General features: G+C 68.9%; 3 protein-coding genes across 17 annotated transcripts in view; 1 reads left to right on the top strand and 2 right to left on the bottom strand.

Moving 5' to 3' along the window:
- SEZ6 (seizure related 6 homolog) overlaps positions 1-662 on the bottom strand; it is a 23031-nt gene extending 22369 nt beyond the window's left edge. The window contains exon 1 of the mRNA XM_019545327.1: positions 488-662. Within this exon, the coding sequence (XP_019400872.1) occupies positions 488-662 (175 nt within the window). The remainder of the gene's footprint in view (positions 1-487) is intronic.
- A 9984-nt stretch (positions 663-10646) lies between these two features.
- Positions 10647-14601, top strand: PIPOX (pipecolic acid and sarcosine oxidase). Its single transcript, XM_019545350.1, has 8 exons — positions 10647-10798; positions 10898-11046; positions 12291-12504; positions 12622-12804; positions 13022-13174; positions 13416-13574; positions 13754-13829; positions 14080-14601. Exons 1-8 carry the CDS (start codon positions 10673-10675, stop codon positions 14208-14210), a joined length of 1191 nt encoding a protein of 396 aa, XP_019400895.1. The 5' UTR covers positions 10647-10672; the 3' UTR covers positions 14211-14601.
- Positions 14602-16787: 2186 nt separating this feature from the next.
- Positions 16788-20717, bottom strand: part of MYO18A (myosin XVIIIA) — a 40746-nt gene continuing 36816 nt past the window's right edge. For 11 of the 15 annotated variants that reach the window (XM_019545798.1, XM_019545801.1, XM_019545800.1 and 8 more), the window contains 2 exons: positions 19020-20383; positions 17234-17307 (listed from right to left, as the gene is read on the bottom strand). In XM_019545798.1, the coding sequence (XP_019401343.1) occupies positions 19024-20383 (1360 nt within the window). In that variant the 3' untranslated portion in view covers positions 17234-17307; positions 19020-19023. Of the gene's footprint in view, positions 17308-19019; positions 20384-20717 lie in introns of all 15 variants that reach the window. The other 4 variants (XM_019545807.1, XM_019545809.1, XM_019545812.1 and 1 more) reach the window with 1 other exon arrangement.

Below are 20717 nucleotides of genomic sequence, written 5' to 3'. Positions count from 1 at the left end.
CCGTGCCCCGGCCCTGGGCTCCGAGCCCGGGGGGGGGCCGGGCAGGAGGCCCCTTCCTCTCCCGCCACGTCCCCCGCCCGGCCGCTGGAGAAGCACCAGGCCGGCCGGAAGTGCTCTGCCCGGGGCATGCTGTGCGCTGAGCCTGTGACCCCGTTGAACAGCAGCCGGGGCCTGTGCCCTCAGCCGCGGGCAGGCTGCAGCGGTGCCCCCGCCGAGCCTGCCTGGGGTCCCCAGCTCCTCCGCACTCCTCGGCCCAGCCTCCTGCGAGCACCCGGCGCGCGCCCAGGAGCAGGACCCGCAGGTGCTGAGCACCAGGGACCAGCACGTGCTCACTGCGAGTCCCAACTCCAGTAGGACTCGGGCCCTTCCCCTGCTGACTGCTCTGCCCCGGGCCCGGGGCCCGGGACCCAGCGCCAGGGACAGACAACGGCCCGGCTCCCAAGCCCAGCCGAAGGCCCAGAAACCAGAGCTGGAGCTGACCCCTGGCCTCCGGCCACCAGCAGGCTTCGCCCTGCGTCTCGGCGGAAGCGGGGCCGGGGTGGCCCTAGCGCCTGAGCCGCGTGGGCCTCCAGGGTCACTGGGGCACGCTCTGCCGGCGCCAGCGCTCGTGCGAGCAGCAGCAAATTGCTCCAGTCGGGGGGCAGCTCTGAGCCGTGCGTCATCCCCCGTGGGAGGAAGCGCTCTGCTGTTTCAATACAAAGTAAAGGCAGGAAAACAGCAGCTATTGTTCTACCGTCAGCGCCGGCAAGGCAGCCCCCCCAGTCGCCTGCATGGGTGCAGGGCGAGGGGAGAGCGGGCGAGGCGCCAGCGGGCACGGCGAGCGGTGACGTTGGCAGGCGGCTGGAGAGAGGCGGCTTCACAAGCCCAGATGCCGGAGAGCCCAGGGAGCGCCGGCGTCTCGCTCCCTCGGTGCAGGCTGGGAGCTGCGCGCACACCTGCGCCGCGCTTCCAACGCTCGGCACAACTTTGATCCTCGGCAGCTCCATAAATGTTTCATGCCACAAAGCTCGTGGAGGGGCGCGGAAGAGGAGCATTTTGAAGCCAGATTGAACTCTCCAATATTAGGATATTCAAATACGTCTAATCTGCCTGACGCGCCCCACGTCGTGCGCCCAGACTGCTAATGAGGGGGAGCTGCCTTTCCAGAGGGACGGCGAGTTCAAAATAAAGCAAACAATCGATTGGCGAGAGCCCTTCAAAGCGGTAGTGAAGGGAAGTGATGGGAAGCTAAATGATGGCTGCATGCAAATCCAGCTCAACAAACAAGGCAGCAAGGCAGGCCGCAGACGAGCGAGCAGCCCCCAGAGACTCCTGCAGGCGTGCATGGCGCGCATGCGTGCACGCGAGACAGCGCCTCGGCGTCTTCGCATCTGTCTGAAGCACACGACAAGCTGAGGACTGAATTTAATTGAAGACCTCATCATTGTCCCTGCGGCTGCCCGGGCTGCGGCAGGGCCCCTGCTGCTCCGTCTCACTTTTCCTGTCGGTACTTCATTTATTGCTCATTTTTTTTAAATGCCGATTTGTGCGGGACGACCTGAGAGCTGGGCAAGGCCTGCGGTGGCTCTCGCCGGGGTCGAGCATGGTCTTTGGCAATAGCTGACACACCAGGGCAGGTGGCAAAGGCGACAGGCGAGGCTGGGCTGTGGCCTGCGGGACCACACCAGTCCTCCCGGAGGCTCGGCTCTACCAGGATCAGGCCCTGGCCTAGCTTGGCCGGAGCTGTGCTGGGAAGCATGGAGCCAAGCGCCCCTCTTCCGGAGCCCGCATCAGCGTTGCTGTGTGTTAAAACCAAGAGGCCTACGCAGCCCTGGCATTGCACCCCTTCGGCTTCCAGCCACGACAGCAAACCCCAAGCCCGGAGAGCGCCTGGGTGTCCCTGGTCAGGGGGAGGGTGGGGACTAGCGGCACGAAGCGCTACACACAGGCACACGCTTCCCTGACCGTCCCCCATCGCCGCCCCGCCGGCTGCGCACCTCTGCACGTCACCGCTTGCCGGCAGAGGCTCAGGGCAGGCTGCGGGAAGCCGGGCAGGGGGAGCAGCGGGGCCAGCGCCTGAGCAGCACCAGAGAATGAAGCTCGTCTCCAAGGTCAGAAGCAGCTGCCGCGATGGGTGCGGGCCTGGCCCAGGTGCCAGAGACGGGGGACGCGTGTCAGGGCCAGGAGACGGGCTCGGAGGGAGCAGAGCGCGGCCGGGGGCGCTGGGAAGCAGGGGTTGGGGCTGGGCTTGCGGGCGAGGCTGGGGGTGGGGCAGCTGGGGCTGCGGGCTCCCGGCTGTGGACAGGGCTGGCAGGAGCCCTGAGCCGCTGCTCCAGTCCTCTCGGGCTGGGCTGCAATGCCCTCCCCACCCCAGGCCGAGCCAGTCCTGCCTGACCTCAATCCGGGCTGCAGCTGCCACTAATGCGCGTTACAGCCCTGCCCCGCCCTGCCCCACGCCCGCACTCGCCCGGCCCGATCAGACCCGTGTCCCCAGCCTCACCCCATTTACCTGCAGAGCCCCCGGCTTTGCCCCCAGCCCTGGGCACAGCGCAGCCAGGTAGGAGCCCAGCCAAGGCATAGTGTGGCCAGAGCTCCCAGCCCCCCAGGAGCCTGAAGCCCAAGGGCCAGGAAGGGAAAGCCGCCTCCTTGCCCTCCTCACGGCACCTGGGGGGAGGTGGTCTCGAGAGGCTCACGAGCCCCCCCCCACACCCCCTCTCGTGATGCCAGGGATAATGGAGCCAGGAGCCCTGGAGCTGGGGGGGCAGCACAGAGGCTCACGCGGACTTGCACCAGCGTAATTAGGCCGCACCGGCATCTTCCAGGCCTGGCGGATCGGCTGGGCCTCCCCCGCCCCCCCTGAGCCCAGCTGCCACTGCTTCCCTTCCTCCCGCTCCTGGCTGCCAGGGAGCCTCTCTAATTAGGCTCCTGGTACAACCCCTGTGCTCCTTATTGAGGCCGGCCTCATTAGCCGGAGCTTTCCCGCTCTCCCCGCCTGTGCGGGGTGGGGGGCTCGGCGCAGGGTTAACCCTGGCGTGCCGGGGCAGGAGGCACCCCGTCCCCGGCGGGGAGGAGAGAGCGGCTCCCCTAGCAGAGCAGCCTGGTGCCGGCTCGGAGCCAGCAGCGCCAGCCCCGCGCGGGGGGTCGCGGCCTCTGCTGCTCCCGGCACCTCTGAGAAAGGAGAGATGCGGCAGAAATCGGGGCCTTCCTCCGGGGGAGCGGAGGGACCTGCTGCCCTGGCACAGCCTGCCCCGGGCTGCAGCTCTCTCTGGGCCTGGAACGAGCGGCGCCAACGCTGCCACTGGTGCCAGGCCGGAGGCGGGCCCCCTTGGCTGCCGTGCATTCCTGCTCCCCTTGGTCCGGCCCCACGTCCTGCTGCGAGCCCCAGGCGTTGGCAGCAGGGCAGGAGAAAGGCGGCGCGTTCGCCCGGCTGGCGCGGGGCTGGCACCTCCAGGTTTGCTTGGCAGCGGGGCCTGGGCTCACTGCCCGGCCTGGGCAGGCACGGAGGGGGCCCCGGCACTGCTTCACGTGGCTGCTCTCCCTTTCCAGGGCGGAGGCAGGCCTCCCCAGGCCGCGGCCTGGCTCCCATCGCTGCCCGGCTCCCCGGTCACTTGGCCGGGGTTCAAGAGAGGGAACGTGGAGGGGGAGAGCCCCTGGCTGGTCGGCCTCCCAGCACCGTGCGTGTCCCCGGGTGGTCGCTCCCGCCAGCGCGGCGTGGGGGCCTGCTCCTAGCCGCACGGGCACGGCCCCTCCTCGCCGGGACCGGAGCTGGCTCCTCTCCTCTGGGCCCGGCAGAGCCAGCTCAGATGCCGGGCTCGCTCCTGCCTCTCGCGCCGTCGTGAAAATGGTGCGGCCCCAACTGCAAAGTCTTCGTGGAGCCCGGCAGGGCCCGGGCGGCCTGTGGCGGGTCCCCGCGGGAGCCGGTGGGGCGGGCAGCTAGGGGGAAAACGTCCTGCGTGTGCCTGAGCAGGGGCAGGCTGGGCAGCAGTGCCCGTGGCCGGCCCCGGGGAGCTCAGGCAGAGGGCCGGCTTGCCACACGCTCCCTCGGCACCAGGGACCATCCGTTCCCCGCTGCTGCCTGGCATACGCCGAAATCCCCGGGGTGGGACAACGGGGTGGTACCGCGGCAGGGCTGTGACGTCACAGGTCAGCGGTGATGTCACAGGTGAGCTGGGCCTGGATGGAAATCTTCCAGGAGGAGGCAGGCAGCTCAGTGGCACCAGACCTGCTTGTGCGTACCAGATGTGCTCATAGCCGGGCACCAATGGCAACTGCATGCACACGCACACCAGCACAAAGCACTCACATGCACACTCGCAGAGTGTGCACACTTCATCATCATATGCAGACAACAGCAGCACATGGCCCTCGCACACATGCATACAGACACACACAGTGCACACATGGAACCGCACCAGCACATTGCACGTGTATGCACATATACACACTGAGTGTACACACTTCATCAGCATAGACCACACCAGCACATGGCACTCATATACACACACACGTGCACATGGCACACGCTGTCGTCATACACGACCTGCACCAACACATGGCATGCATGCACATTCACCTACACATGCGCACACACTGAGTGCGCACACACCCTTCATTGTCATATGCAGACCACACCATCACATGGCACATGCACACACACACACACAAGTGCACATGCTTTGCATACATCACCCAGAGCCCAGCAGCCCATGGCATGCCTGGGCACCCCCGCATGCATACCCACGTGCCTTGCACCCCATGCACTGGCACACACGACTGCAGGCAGCCTGCGTGCCCCGGCACGCTCCCTCCCCTCCCCGTGCCGCGGGCCCATCAATCTAGCTGGGCCCGCGCCGCCAGTATTTCATTTTTATGGCACAGCTCTCCTGACCCTCGCGGCTTCTTTAGGAAGCCGATTTCTTGCAGCCATGAAACTCGCCTGCAGTTAATTTAAACCCAGGTCAAGAGGCCCATGCAGGGGACAAGAGAGGCCGGGGATATTTTTTCCCTACAGTCTCCTCTTTCTTGTTCTCTCCTGCTCCGAATTTATCAGCAGCAGAGCAGGTGCTAGCAGGCGGCCGGCGCTGAGGCTGCCGTGGCTCGGGGGACAGGAGCACGGGCATGGGGAGGATTCGCGAGTCGAGGCCTGGCTGCCCCAGGGAAGGCGGGGGCTAGGGCTGTGTTTGTAGCCAGCTGGGACCCAGGCAGGTTGCACAGAGCTGAGGGAAGGATGGAGCCTGCGCCAACCTCATGCCCGTGCAATGGGAACCCCCGCCAGCTCTGGACCACCAGCACACCTCCACCCACAGGGCACTGAAGAGGCCGGGCTGCACCAGCCCTGCACGGAGCAGGGGCCCAGCCACCCATGCAGGGCTCCCAGGCCTGAGCTCTCTCAGCCCAGCCCCTGTGCCTGCACCTCCCTGCACTGCACATCTTTTGGGCCCGAGCTCCCGGGGCGGCCGGAGCGGGCACCTGGTGTGGCCTTCTCCAGGGCGAGAGCTGCCAGCCGGATCCATAACCCCAAGCAGACCGCAGCCAGTGGAGCAACGCAGGCGATTGCCTGGGTCTCCGCGGGCCCGAAGCCACGCGGCGCAGGAGCTCAGCCCCGGCCTTGCCCCTTGGCCTGAGCGAGCCTGTTGCGGGCGGCGGGAGGGCGAGGTGCTCCCTGTGGCGTCGGGGCTGCTCCCGGGGAGGTGCCGCTCAGAGCCTCAGCTCCCGCCAGGCGCTGGGGAGGACTCCCACCGAAGGCACCCAGCCCAGATGAAGCCGCCAGCCCTGGGCCTGCCCCGGCTTTGCAGGGGACACTTGCACCTTCAAAACTAACTAAGCCAGGCGCGCCGGGGGGGTGGGAGCAGGGCGGCCCGGCCGACGCGGTGGCGGGGCTCAAGCGGCCGAGTTCCCCGGGCCTCGGCGCCCGACAGGGAAACGATCAGTCGCTGGCTGGGGCCGGGTGCGTGACAGCGGGAGATTGCGGGCGAGGAGCCGTGGGAGCGCCTGCGGCAGCCACGGTAATCGGACAGGCTTGCCTATTGTTGGGGCAACCAGCCGTGCGTGGCGCAGAGCCCGCGCCTCCCGGCAGCGCCGTGTCGTTGGGTGGGCGCAGTGCTCCGGCAGCCTCCCGCTCCCCTGCCCTCGGCGCCCTCCGTGCCCAGCTCCAGAAAGCAGCACAGCCGGGAGCCCCTCGTTGCTCGAGGCGCCCGGCTCCCCGGGCAGCGGGCGGTGCAGGGAGTCCCAGGGGTACCTACCCCGATGGGGCAGGGACCAGTGCGTGCAAGGGGTCCTGCTCCAGCGCTCCGGGCCCTGGTGTCAGACACCCCCACCGCCTCCCAGGTCGCTCCTCCAGCCCCCGGAGCAGCCGGGTCTGGGCGCTGCCAGGCCCGCCAGCCCCCCGCCCAGCTGCAGCCCGGCTCCCCCACATCCCTCCCGCGCCACGCCGCGCCGCGCCGCGCCGCGCCGGGGGCTGCGATTCCCTCCCACTCCCCGTCATGCTTCGGGACTTTCCTCTTGCTTACAAACGTGATTAAGGCTCCGCGCTACCTAATCCATTACCGGGAGATTAGCAGGCGGGGCGGCGAAATAAATAATGATATTTAACTTTTTGTAATAACAACAATTAACCGGTAAATAATGTCTCTTAAACCGCAAAAGCCAGAGCGAATTAATTCTTCTAATTAGCTGTCAGGGAACCAGAAACACGGGGCTCCGCACGCGTGTGCGTGCACGCGTGCGCGTGTCCCGGCGGCTGGCACCGCAATCCCAGAGCTGCCCGTGGCAGGGGAGCCCCGGCCGTGGCGCACGTGGCGTCCCTCGCTGGCAGCCAGGCCCTCGGCCACGTGCTCCCGTGCCCGGCACGTCCCCGGCACTCACACCCGGCTGGGCACGAAGTCTGCCAGGTGAGCGTCCCCCCGCCGCGGCGCTGGGCCTTGCTGAAGGCACCGGAGACTGCTAGTCCCTTCCTTCATGAGTGGTCCCCAGGGCCCTGCCGCCAAGCCAGGCTGTGCCTGCAGACAGCACCCCTCTCCCCGCCGCGCGAGGTCCAGGCCAAGCCGCCTGCCCGGTGGGGGCACCAGGCCGGGCTGCCCAGCGGCTGCCCACTGCCTCCCACGTGGACGGAGCCGCCCCGGGTGATGCGCTCGGCCTTGCGGCTGCCGGAGAACAGCGGCTCCGCAGCTCAGCCGGGCCGGACTGCAACACGGGCTTGTCCTAGGAGCACAGACAATGAGGGTGGAAGGAGCTCAGGAGGTCACGTCTAGTCCAAGCCCCTGCTCCAAGCAGGGCCAGCCCCAGCTGCATCATCCCAGCCAAGGTTTGTCAACCCGGGTCTTAAACACCTCCGAGGACAGAGACTCTGCCACCTCCCTGGGGAGCCTGTCCCCGTGCTTTGCTACCCTCCTCCGAAGACAGCGTTTCCTAATATGCAACCTCAACCTCCCTTGCTGCAACTTCAGCCCATTGCTCCTCTGTCACCTGCCGCCACTGAGACCGTCCAGCTCCGTCCTCTGTGCAGCCCCCCGGCAGGGAGGTGGAGGCTGCTGTTCAATCCCCCTTGGCCTTCTCTTTTCCAGACTAAATCAGCCCAGGTCCCTCAGCCTCTCCTCCTAAATCCTGTTCTCCAGCCCACCAAGCATGTTCCCTGCCCTCCCCTGGACTCTCTCCAACTAGTCCACATCCTTCCTGCAGTGGGGAGCCCAACACTGGACACAGGACCCCTGACATGGCCTCCCTCATACCGAATAGAGGGGAAATCACTGCCCTCGATCTGCTGGCAGTGCAGCCCCGCAGCCGTCGGCCTTCCTGGCGACAAGGGCTTCCCAAGCATCGTCCCACCCGCTTGCCTGAACGACGCGCCTGCTGGCGACGGGCGCCCAGAGCCCCTCTCCTGCCCCCTCCCGCCAGCGTGCAGCGTCCCCTGGCTCTGACCACCTCCGACCTGGCCCATGGGGCTTCTCCTCCTTGGCTTTTCTTTTCTCCTGTTACAACTTAAAAGATACACACGCTTCAGATCAATGGTGAAGCCAAGCGCTGGCAGCTCCGGGCGGGCGCCGTGGCGGCACAGGCAGGGGAATACGCTGCCAGTTGCTGCTTTCCGGGGATCAAACGCAGTTTGCAGAAGCCTTTGCATGTATTATTCATCCCATCAGTGAGACACGGGCGTCTCGGCGCTACCAGGGTTTTTATATAGAAATCAAAAAGGGGGGAAAAACCCACACAGGCCCCTGAGCCCCACGGTCCCCGGTCCCAGCACCAGCCTGCTGCAGACCCCCGCATCCTTTCCTCGAGAAGGGGCCTGGTGCTGACACAGGAGCAGGCGAGAGGCTCCCATGCAAGGCCCTAAATCACCAGCTGTCTCGGGGAGAAAAATGGCTACAAAATACTTTATGGATGTAATAAACAGCAGCAGGAAAGCCCGTTTCCTTTGGGGCGGGCGGCACGGCTCCGTGAGCTGCAGACGGATGGGCTCTCGCAGCTGCGGGAGGGACTGCGAGCGGCACCGGGGAGCCCCCCGAAGCCAGCGGGAGCTGCCCCAGGCTCCTCCTGCGCCCCAGCCCCCGCAGGAGGAGGAGGTGGCAGGAGCTGCTCGGAGCCTTGCAACGTTGCTGGCAGCGATGGGCCCATTTCCCTGCCCGCAGGAGGAGGCAGAGGCCGGTGGGGGCCCAGGCAGCGAGTGCTACCCCCCAGGGCCAAGTCCTTGCCTGGCCTCCAGGGAAGGGATGTTCTGTGCCCGGAAAGCTGAGGTCCAGGAGGCTTTGCCCAGAGCCCCACGTGCCCTGGCCCCAGCCCGGCTGGAGCGGCTCAAGGGAGAGCAGGCCGGAGCCGCCCCCGCACGTCCCATCGCTGGGCTTGGCCAGGCCTAGGGGCTGCCTTGAGCTCCCTCCGCAGCGGCTGGCCCAGGCCCCAGGTTGCCCCGCGCCAGCCCCCAGCAGGAGCCGGCCCCGGGGACTGCCCCTGCCCCAGGCGCCTGCGAGCAGCGATGCCGGCGCCCGCCCCCAGAGCCAACGCTTGGCCGCCTGCCCCCCTGCCTGGGGGGCTGGGAAGAAGCAGCAATAGCTGCTCTGTGCTCAGGCTAAAAATACCCGCAGCTACAAAGTGCCAGGAAGGAGATGAAAGGCACGAAAGGGAGGCCGGCAGCGCGCCATTAGGAGCAGATCAGCTGCCTGCCACCAAAGCGCCCGAGCAAACGCCATGCCCGACCCCCTGGCCGGTGGGGGGGCGCAGCAGGCGAAAGCCCCTCGGCCCCCTCTGTGTGGTGGGGCGGGTACCGGGGCACCGCTCGTGGGCCCGCGAGCTCTTCGGTCCCAGCAAACGCCGAGCACGAGCCCTGCCGCCCCGAGCCCAGGAGCAGGCTGACCCCAGCTCCCGCGGGCCCAGAGCCTCCAAGGGGCGCGGGGTCCCGGGGCAGCCCCCAGACCCGCGGCTGCAGCCACACCGAGGCCAAGGGAGCCCCCCACCCCCACCGGCAATTAAACCCGCGCCTGTTTTTGGAGACAAATTGGAAAATGAGGCTCTGCCGCCGCTCGGCGCACAGCGAGCCCCGCACCCGCGCCACGCGCTGCCGGCGCCAGCTCAATTACGCCGCGCATCGCCTGATTAAGATGTTGATGTGTAAACAGCGCGGCGTCCCCGGGGAGCCGCGTGGGCAGGGCCGCCTGCCGGGGGCTGCCTGGCTCCGGAGCCCCCTCCCCAGCCCGGCGGGGGCCACCGCGCCCCAGCCACGGGCTCGGGCCACGTGCGCCCTGCTCCTCTCCAGGCCGGGGAGAGGAAGGGCCCAGCCGGCTGCACGGTGCAAGGGCTCTGCCTGCCCCTGCCAGCCCCGGCGTGGGGGCCCGATGCCAACGGGGGGCACGCGGCAAATGACAATGCCCCCAGGCACGCAGCAAGCCGTCCGCAGAAATTGCCTTCCCCGCAGGCTTTCACTTATCTCATTATCCAGCTCCTAATGTGCTTCCCCCCCTGCTCCCCGCGCTCGGTGCAGAATCTTATTAGCGGCTTTGCGGCGGCGAGGGCACCGTCATCTCGCCCCCTCCAGCGTTCATTACCTTCCCTAATAAAGGCAATCACCGTCGTGACGGGCGCAGCAGCACGGCACTGCTGCAGCGCGGCGATCGCGCGGGGGGAGCTGCCTGCGGGTGACCCCGGGCCAGGCCGCGGGGTGGCACTTGCCCTGGCAGAGCCCCCAGACCGGGCGTGATGGAGCCCAGAGTCCTGGCAGGGCCGGGCGCGGTGCCCGACTCCCCTTGGCACATGGCAGCGCCATGGGCAGTGCCTCCGGCCCCGGCTCCTCTCTCCTGGGGTTGCTGCCTGTGTGGGCTCGGGTGCGGTTTTCCTCCCTCGGCGGTAACTCCATCTCTGGGCCCAGAAATCGCAGGCTGGGACCCGGGTGGGTGGCGCAGGGCTGGGCACCTCCTGCGCCAGGCGCTGCTCGCTGCTGCCCTGATGGTTACAAATGCAGCATGCTAGTGCCAGGAAGGACCAAAACGAATCAGGCTGCTCTGCAGGCGGGCGGGCGAGGGTGGCTGCAGCTCGGCCTGCTCCGCTTGCCCCAGCGGGTGCCACCCCCCCGGGCACAGACCCAGGGCCTGCCACATGCTCGGAGCCGCGTGGGGCCGGAGAGGGGCGACCAGCCAAGTCAGCAGTTAACTTTGGCCCGGACCTTGGCCCCACTCCCGCCCCTTGGCCCGGCGCCCGGGGCCTGAACATGGCTGCGCCGAGCTCAGCCGGCAGCCCCCGCTACGATGCCATCGTCGTGGGCGCGGGGATCCAGGGCTCCTTCGCTGCCTACCACCTCGCCAAGCGGGGCAGGAGGGCCTTGCTGCTGGAGCAGGTACGAGCCCCCGCGCCCCTGCCCGGGACCCCCGCGAGCGGCGCAGGCTCCGGGCCGGGGGGGAGCGCCCGCTAAGGCTGCTCTCCCCCGTGCCGGCAGTTCCCCCTCCCTCATTCCCGGGGCAGCTCCCACGGGCAGAGCCGCATCATCCGCAGCACCTACCCGCAGCCGCACTACGCCCGCGCGATGCCCGAGTGCTACCGGCTCTGGGCGCAGCTGGAAGCAGAGGCCGGCGTCCAGCTCCACAGGTCAGAGCGGCCGCGGCCGGGGGCAGGAGCAGCTGGTCAAGCTGGGACCGTTTCGCCCGCTCCGAGGCCCCGCACCCCTGCGAGTGCCAGGAGGCTTTCCAGCCCGGCAGGCACAGGGCCCGGCCGCCCTGGCGCCCAGGCTCTGGTTTTGCTCAGTTTCTTAAATGAAAACGCACCGAACTGCCCCATTTCTGGTGTGCAAATGTCACCTCCTCCAATCGGGGGGCTCCCTTGCCCCTTGTGCTTGGGGTCTGTGCCGTGGCATCCTGTCCTCCGGCCTGGCACGGCGAACGGGGGCTGCGGTGCCCCTAGCCCCCCACGGCCCACGCGGCCTCCATAACGACCGGCCCAGGCTCCCCGAGCTCATTTGTAGCCGAAGCAGGAGCTGAGCTTTCCAGGATCGGCATGCAGGGCATTGACCCGGGGCACCTGCCCGCTGCTGGCCTGGGCCCCCCAGAAAGGGCCGGCCCCCCGGCAGGACCGGGCCCAGCAGCCCGCGCCGATCCCCCCGGGAGCTGCGGCACGCTGCCTGGCAGAACAAGACAGATTGGGACGGCACGTAATTTATTTGACTCCATAAAGGAAGAGCCATTAAGGAAATAAGCATGGAAATGATTCTCCGTCTACCGGGGTCACGGCTAATGGAGCTATCCATCTCGGCAGGCGGGCGCGAGGAGGCAGCCCTTGCGGTGGGGACCGGCCGCCCGGCTCCCTGCCTCCCTCCTTGCCCAGGGCGGGCGCTGAGCCCGGGGCTGGTCTGCCCGGTCCAGAGGGCAGAGCCAGACGCCGCGGTCCCTGGGAACAGGGCCCGCCTGGCCAGCCGGGGCCAGAGCCGCGCCGAGCTGCAAGGCAGAGCCGGCCTCTCCTGGCACGGCCACAGCGCTGTCCACGGGCCCGGGGGCATCACCCGCGCCAGGACCGGGGCCAGACCCCGGGCTCTTTCCCTGGCTCCGGGCAAGGCCCCGGCCGTAGGGTGGAGGTCGTGACACTGGTCTCTTCGGATGCAGCCTGGGCACGGCAACAACCTGCCCGGCTGGGAGATGGGCCCCGGGGGGCACCCAGGGCAGCGGTGCATGCCCAGCCCTCCTGGTGCAAGGGCTTCCCTCCCCTGCGGTGAAACGCAGGCGAGAGGAGCAGGGGGCAGGCTCTGGCCCTCCTCCCCTGGGCCCGGGCAGGAGGCTGCTCCGGTGCAGGGGGCTGAGGGCTGCTCCGGGTGATGCCCAGCTCTGCCCCCCCCCACGCAGGCAGACGGGGCTGCTGGTGCTGGGGGCGGAGGGCAGCCCAGCCTTCGGGGCCTGCCTGCAGAGCCTGGCCCAGCACGGCGTGCCCCGAGAGCTGCTGTCGGCGCAGGAGCTTCCCCGGCGCTTCCCCGGCGTGCGGGCCTACGGCGGGGAGACGGCCGTGTTCGAGCCCACCGCAGGCGTGCTCCGCGCGGACAAGGCGCTGCGGGCCGTGCAGGTAGGGGCAGGGGGTTACCCCTAGGCAAGGCTGGCCTCGGCTCCCCCTCCCCGTCAGCTCCGTCCTGGGACGAGGGGTGGCTGTGAAGGGCTGAGCCCTGGTCTGTGCCCGGTCCAGGACCTGTTCCTCCAGGCCGGCGGGGCCCTGCGGGACGGCGAGAAGGTGGTGGCCATCAACCCGGGGCCCGTGGTGACCGTGAGAACCAGCGCGGGGGTGCACCGGGCCGGGAGCCTGGTGATCACTGCCGGGCCATGGACCAACAAGCTTCTGGCCCCGCTGGGGCTGCAGCTGCCCCTCCAGGTGAGCGCGGTGCCAGGAGTCACCGGGCCTCTGCTCGCACCAGCACCCGTCTCCAGCCTGGCCCTGCATGTGTGCTGACGTGGCTGCACGCGTGTTGCACGTGGCCCTGCTGTGCCTGGGGCAGAGGGCGCCTGCCTCACCTGCTGCAGCCAGGAGCACGGGCAGCTTGCAGCTGGGGCCCTCCTGCCCCAGTGACGGCTGCGCCCTCCTGCCCCAGCCCCTGCGTGTCAGCGTGTGCTACTGGAAGGAGAAGGTGCCCGGGACCTACGGGAGCGCCGCGGGCTTCCCCTGCTTCCTGAGCCTCCGCACCAGCCAGACGCCCCACGACGTCTACGGGCTGCCGGCCAGCGAGTACCTGGGGATGGTGAAGGTGAGCACGGCTGGGAATGCCGGCCACGCGGCCCAGGGCGGGCACATGCGGGCACACAAACACGTACGCACACACACATGTGGACACGTGCAGAGGCACACTACACATGCACAGGAGAGGGGGCCCAGGCATGTGCACAAGTGCAGCACGCACGTGCATGTGTGCTCACAAAAACACCACTAGTGGCGCACGCTCAGTTGGGGCTGCCCATGACGTGGGTGTCTCCCTGCTCGCCGCCCAGGTCTGCTACCACCACGGCTGCCCCGTGGACCCCGACGAGCGGGACCGGGAGCCCGAGGGCTCGGCCCTGCCCGACATCCAGATCCTGCGCGGCTTCGTCAGCCGGTACCTGCCCGGCCTGGAGCCCGAGCCGGCAGTGGTGGAGACCTGCATGTACACGGTAAGGGATGCTGGTAGGGGCAGGGCGAGGGCAGCTCCCCCGGCTCAGGTGGGCACTGGCCAGTGCACACACCTCACCCTCAGACCCAAGTCCAGGGTCAAGGGCGGCTGGAGCTGGGACAGGACCCAGGAGTCCAGGCTCCCAGCAACCCCCTCGCTGTGACCCACTGGACCCCGCAGATCACCCCGGATGAGGACTTCGTGCTGGACCGGCACCCCCAGTTCAGCAACATCGTGATTGGCGCCGGCTTCTCAGGTGAGCGGGGTGGGTGCCACAGCCCCCCACCCCTGGGGCACCCCCTTCCCTGCTCCAGGACACCCCCGAATGTGTCCCCGTGCCAGGCACCAGCCACAGGGCAGAGCAGCCCCAGGCTCCCCTACGGGCAGGGGCAGGGGCAGGGGCAGGGACACTGAGGGCAGGCGGAGGGCAGGACGCATGGGGAAGCCGATGGCACCGGGGGGCCATTCCCATCTCTGGAGTCTCCGCTCTCCTCCTGCCCGCGCAGGCCACGGGTTCAAGCTGGCGCCGGTCGTCGGGAAGGTGCTGTGCGAGCTGAGCCTGGGGCAGGCGCCGGGCTGCGACATGGAGCCGTTCCGGATCCAGCGCTTCCCCGGCCAGCGCCGGGCGGCCCTGTAGGGCTTCCCTGCCCGCACCCCAGACGGACCGCCAGGAGCCACTGCCCAGCCCAGGGACCCGCAGGGGAGGCCCCAAGACAGCCGGTGCCCCCACGGCAAGCCGGAGGAAGACGCTGCCCCGCAGCCCTGTCTGCCCACGTGAAACTGCCCCTGCCTGCGCCCGGGGCAGCCGCCTGGGCTCAACGGGCCGTGGGCCGGATGCACCAGGTATGCCAGGGCTGGCGCTGGCTCCAGGCTCTGCAGGGCCCCCTCCCTGGCACTGCCGTCCGTCCCGCGGTGGTGCGCGTCCACGCCAGACCCTCATCTAGGTGCATGGCCAGACTCACGAGGATGGAGCCGTTCTGGCAGGGAGAGACGCTGCGTCGAAGCAAGTGAAATGTTTTAATGTTAAATGTGCCGTTTCATTATCATTAGATCGCCCGCGCTTAATGAGAGCGCATTAGTGCGGCGTCGGCGCGGCGGTGCCCAGAGCCGCAGCTGCCCAATTTGTTTGAGATCCCCTGAGCAGCTGCGGGCACGCCGCTGGATCGGGGCCCTGCCCACCAATGCCTGCAGGGCCAGCGCAGCCGGGGGATCCCCGGGCCCCCGCGAGCCCGGCAACCCTTTGGCCGCCGGGCTGCGAGCGCCAGCCTCGGGCACCCTGCTCCTACCCAGGGGGGCGTGCCTGGCGCAGGAGGCTGCTGGGCCTGAGCCCCTGGCCGCGGAGGCTGCTCATGGATTAGGATGCTGGGGTGTCTGAGGCTAATGAGCCCGCGGCTCCCCCGGCACCAGCGCCCTGCAGGGCCCAGCGGGCAGCGAGAGGTGCCCGTCCGCAGCTAGCAATCCGCACGTGCATTAGGATGCAGAGACGATTTCAGCCCCCCAGGGCCATGGAGCCCACCCAGGCTGGGGCAGCCTCACGCCGGCCCCGCACCCTCTCCCAGGCTGGGCTGGGGGCCCGGAGAGCCCAGCCCCCCCGCTGCTGCTGGGCTGCGGAGGAGAGTGACTGCTCAGCACATTTCCTGGCCAAGGCACCAGCCCATAAATCAAGCACGAGGAGCGGGCTCGAAATGTGCCTTGCCTTGCACTTTCACGCCTGCCTGCTCTGGGGACGGCTCCACAAACGCTGCTGTGAGCAAGGGCTGGGCCGGCTGCAACACGGCGGGCACAGGAAGGGCTGGCACAGCACGGGGCTCCCCCACCTATGGCCAGGGCTTGCCCGCCAAAGCCAGGCCTGGTGGGCAAGGGCTGGGGGTCCCCATGGCCTGCAGACTGAGCTGCCCGGGGTCTGTTCGGAGCCATCCTGGGCCTGGGATGGGTGGCAGAGCCTCCCCCTGCACCCCAGCATGGAAAGGGCAGGAGCGCGGGACCCCCATCTCCACCCCCCGTGGCTTGCCAGGGCCGCCCGGACAGGTGCCCAATGGCTGCAGGAGGGCAGCCCTCGTGCCCCGGCCGCGAACCGGGCCCAAGCCGCTGCGGGGGTGCAGCACCGTGCACGCGGCAGCACAGGCAGCCCCGCGCCCGCCGCGCCGCTCTGCAGACGGTTATTTACGCGGCGCCGCTTCTCTCCAGATGACTGCGAGGAGCAGAAAGCAGGTGGGCCGGCCCGCGGCGCTAGCACGCGCCATCTGCTCCCAACGAGACGAGATTTGTGACCACCATCTCCCACGTGCTTGCTTCCAGGAGGGCCCTCGGCACCGCACCGGGATCGGCGCCCGGCCCTGCACCGTGCCGAGCCGAGCCGAGCCACGCCAGCTCCAGCGCCCCTCGCACAGCCGGCGCAGCGCCACGAGCGAGACCTGGCATCACCAGCCGTAAATGACATTTATTTTAATATTTAACAGAACCAGACAGGGAAAGACGCACAGCTGAACTAGTGCAAAACAGACAGACAGCGCTGGGCCTGGGCGACTCCACCCCGCGGCGGCCAGGCCAGGCGGGCATAAATTAGCAGAGGGGGGTGTACAGGTAGGGCTGGCCCGGGGTCCCGTGGCAGTAGTTGAGTCCTTGAGGGGGGGCAGGGATGTTTCCTTGGCATGAATTCGGGCAGCTCGTTCATAGGCGGGCAGGAGGGTGGCCGCGGAGACGTCGCAGCCAGCAAAGGAGTGCCGGAAGTGAGGAGGTGCCGCAGCGTGGGCTCTCAGCCGCCCCGGGGGCACGTGCGCGTGTGCGTGCATGGGTACATGTGTGTGCACGTGTGGGCTGGGGCAGGGTGACATTCCCATGTGCTGGCACAAGCAGCTGGGGAAGAAAGTAAAGCAACCCCCACCCCGTCTCTCTCCCTGAAAGCCAGGCTCCAGGCACTGGACCCATGTGCAAAGGGCGGCAGCAGCGTGAGTGTGTGCGCAACAGCCCCAGAGGCACGGCGCTGCTGCCCCCCTGCCCGTGGGCACGAGGCGCCCGCGCCCGGCGAGCCAGGGAGCTGGGCGCCGTCTTTGGCTCAATGAGGAGGGAGAAAGCGAGAGCAGCGGGGGGACGTTATCAGATGAAAAGGCAGCAGGCGCGGAAGGGAAGAGCCCCCCGAGCCCAGCCCAGCCCCTTCCTCCGAGAGCCACACGGCCCCGGCTGCAGCACCAAGGGGGTGGCCACGGGGTGCAGCCCGGGGGGTTGTGGAGGAAGGGGGGATTTGGCAGGGACCCAAGGAGCAAGACCCCCGAGCAGCCCCTGAGCCAGAGTCCAGTCCCAGGCGGGGCTGAGCCCCGTTATTGCAGCCTGCCTGGCGCGGGGGGAGCGGGGCCGGACGGGAGCTCTCAAGAGGGGCGTTTTCCACCCTGCAGGGACCCCGGCCGCGGCCGGATGCAGCACTTCCCGTGCAAGGCGCGCGCTGAGGGGCCGCGGCCGGGTGCCCCTGGGCTCTGGTGCCCGGGAGGGGCGAGGGCCGGCGCGGCGCTGCCCGGGGCTCCGTCTTGCCCCGCTCGCGCAGAGGGCGCCTGAGGCCGTGGCCGTGCCGGGGCCTGCCCTCCCGGGAGGGCTACGCAGAGGCGTCGGCGGGCAGGCCCTCGGCGTCGCTGTCGCTCAGGTAGCTCCGGGAGCAGGCCCGGGGCCTGGCCGTGCTCTCGAAGGCGTCTCGCTCCTCGTCCGACTTGTCGTAGGCGAAGAGTCTCCGGGGGCCGGGGGGGCTGCGTGGAGAAACACACGGTCAGCCAGTGCCCGGAGTGGGGAGTGGCGCGGCGGGCCCGGCCCTCCATCCACACCCTCCCCAGCTCCGGATCTCCTTGCTGCCCAGGGCGCCACGCTGCAAAGGCCTCTCTCGGGCCGGCGCCTGCTGCCCCGCCACGGGGCAGGAGTGCCCCCCGCCGGGCCCTCGCCGCCAGCGGGGGGTCGGCCCCTGGCACCAGCGATCTGCACGCGGAGAAGCTGCCCAAGGCACGAGGTGCCACGCACCGGAACGGATGCATTTGGGACGCCATCTCCACAGACACCCGCGTGCCAAGGTCGCTGCCTGCAAGCGCCCACGCTGGGGCAGCCGGCGGCTCCGCACACTCAAACACCCTTTGCAAACTCAAATGCAGCCACAGATTCAGCCCCGCCGGGCCAACACCCCGTCGAGCTGCAGGGAACAGGGCTTGTGCCCTCCCTCCGACTGCCGTCACGCAGGCACGGGCCCGCACCCGCACCTCCTTCATCGCCGGCCTCAGGCGAGGTCCCACAGACCCAGAGCAGCCTCCCCGTGCCGGTCCCGCTCCACGTAACCGATGCCCGCCTGCCCCAGGCAAGACCGGCTCCGCTCCGGCGACGCACGGCCTGCCCGGCGTCCAGGGAGCCGGGCTGGAGCTGCGGCTGGAGCAGGAGCCGCTCAGCCGGCAGCCGCCCTGCAGCGCACCAAAGGCTTTCCCAGGCAGCGATCAAAGCTGCGCCGGCAACACGCCTGCCTGGGGCAGGGCCCGGAGGCGACCACCCACGCCACGGCCTCAGCACCTCTCCTCGCAGCGCCGAGCTGCTGCAAGCCACCGGGCAGAGCCCCGGCGCTTCCCTCGCGATGGACTCTGCCGCCCTGTGTTACACACACGCATACACACACACACACTGCAACGGGTGCGTGTTAGTAACCCCAATGCACATGCAAGGGGCCGGCCCCCCCGCCAGCCTCTGCTAGGGGTGCCCTAAACCTCCCAGGGAGCACGCAAGGCACTAGGGCCAAGGGCATAATCCTGCTGGCAGGACACACGGCGAGGTGCGGGGCATCTCCTGCCACTCCCAGGCAGCTCACACCTCGCTGCGGCCTCTCCGACGCAGGGCGACACGAGCCTGCCTGGGAGCAGCTCATCCCTGCCTCCACTGGGAGCGGGCCGCTAGCTTCACCCGAAATAAATCCAGCTGCGTCCCTAGCAGTCCCTGAAAGGCCAGGCGGGGATTAGCATGTCTCAGTGTCCCGCGCCCCACAGCCGCTAGTCCCCGCCAGGCAGATGGGAAACAGCTGGCAGCCCTTTGTGCATCGTCGCCTTGAGCTCCCGCATCTCAGCCCCCGTCTGCACCCCGGGGCTCAGAGGGACAAGAGCAGTCGCGGCCCAGGACTGCAGGGGAGGCGGTGGAAGGTCTGCTCTGGGCGGGAGAGCCCTGCAAGTGCGGCTGAGGCATGGCACAGCTCATCAGCTGCAGGCAGTCTTCCCTCTCCCCAGAGCCGGAGGGTGGACCAAGGTCCCCATGCCCGGCACGAGTGCGGACCTGCCCGCTCAGCGGCTCCCGCCCCCGGATGGCCCGGAGCAGACCAGGGAGGCCACAGGGGCATGCAGTGCAGGGGCGAGGGTGGATTAGGGGAGGCACGGAGAGGGAGGGGCGTTAGTGGCACGCGCTCATGCTGCGCGGCGCGGCACGGCACTCTGCGGGGCACCTGCTCAGTCGCTCTCGGGCCGGTACAGGTACTTCATCATGAGGCTGTCCACCTGCTTGCGGCGCTGCTTCTCCTCCTTCTTCCGCTGCTTGCTCGACTTCTCGGTGCCCTCCTCGCCCGAGCCGGGGTCCTTCTTCTTGGGGCCCTTCTTGACGCTGGAGCTGCTGCGGTAGGACACGGTGGAGCCAGAAGAGGTGTCAGAGGACGACCCCGAGCCTGACGACGGCTGCTTTTTCTTGCCCTTCTTCTTGGCCTTCTTGCCGTGCTTCTTGGAGCTCTTCTTCTTCCGCTCCGAGGAAGAGGAGGTGTCTTCGGAGCTGCTGCTGCTGGTGCTGCTCCGCCGGCTCCGGCTGCTGCGGGGCCTGGAGAAGTCCAGGGCAGAGGCCGAGCGGCGCAGGCTGCCGGCGGCGCGCTCCGTGCCCTCGGCCTGCGCCGCGCTCCGGCTGCTCCGCACGCTCTTGGCGTCGTCCTCGTCCGAGTCGGGGTCCAGGCTGGAGCGCTTGAACTTGACGGGCTTGTAGCTGAGCACCTCGTTGATGGCAGCCTCCAGGTCAGGGTCCAGGTAGGTGCGGTGGCCGACGGGCCGGATGTCTGCGTCGCCCAGCGGCAGCTCGTCGGAGGCGGCGGTGCGGGGCCGCGGGGGCACGGAGAAGCTGCGCCCGAGCGAGGGCTGGCTGTACAGCGAGCGGGACTCGCTCGGCGCCACGCTGGACACTTCGTCCCACTCGTCCAAGCGGCTCCGGGCCAGGGAGAGCCTGGAGTCTGCGCGGCTCCCCGCGCGAGCCGGCTCCAGGCCCAGCTCCGAGCGCCGGCTCAGCGCGGGGCTGAGGGCGCCGGAGACCCCCGCCAGTGGCTCGTCCAGCCGGGACATGCTGCGCCGCAAGCTGCCGGGGCCGGAGAGCGCGAAGCTCAGGGAAGACCGAGCGTCGTCCTCGTCGGCCTCCGGCCCGCGCCGGAAAGAGGGCGTCCGGCTGACCGGGGCAGACAGGGCCGAGGCTTTGTCGAAGTCGGGCGCGGTGACGGACCACCGCTTCTCCAGCCCCTTGCGGGCTCGGCTGCTGGCCTCCGAGAAGGCCTGGGAGATGACAGAGCCGCCGTCATCGGGCTCCTCGTCGCCCTGGGGCTTCTTCCAGGAGGCGTCCGAGGCGCCGGGCGCCGAGTGCCGCGCGGCCCTGCGGAAGGCCCGCTCGGGGGAGGCCGGGCGCTCGCTCAGGGTGGAGAACAGCGTCTCCTCGTCCCCCTGGCCGCCGATCGAGTCCTTCAGGTTGCCCCGTTTCCGGTAGCTCAGGGAGCTCGTGACCGAGCCTGGCCGGTCCCCGGCCTCGCCGGGCTCCTTGTCCTCCTTGCCGTCCCTGGGGGCCGACCTGAGGGGGAGCGACCGACAGACAAGCGGGGGGAGAGACAGAGAGCGCGCGTGACGGGGCTGCGGACGGGAGGGCGCCGTGCCCGCCTGCCAGCGCCGGAGCTAAACGACTTGCGCCAGTGCGAAACAGCTTTGTGCGAACGCCACGCGCGCGGCGGGCATCGTCCTGGCCCGGCAGCGCCGCGGTCAATTGACTCCGTCGTCAGCTACCTGGAGCCGCCGCGCTTCCCCCGGCCGCGGAGAAGGTGGAATCATCTCCAATAACAAAACGTTTTACATCGGCGCCGCAGAATAAATTAAACCAATTAGAGCAGCAGCCTCAGATCTCTCCCCCC

The sequence above is a fragment of the Crocodylus porosus genome, unplaced genomic scaffold, assembly GCF_001723895.1.
Source record: "Crocodylus porosus isolate Cpor-Errol unplaced genomic scaffold, CroPor_comp1, whole genome shotgun sequence".
NCBI classification, from domain to species: Eukaryota; Metazoa; Chordata; order Crocodylia; family Crocodylidae; genus Crocodylus; species Crocodylus porosus.
Note: the sequence above shows the minus strand (reverse complement) of the source record. Positions and strands in the feature narration are given on the sequence as shown.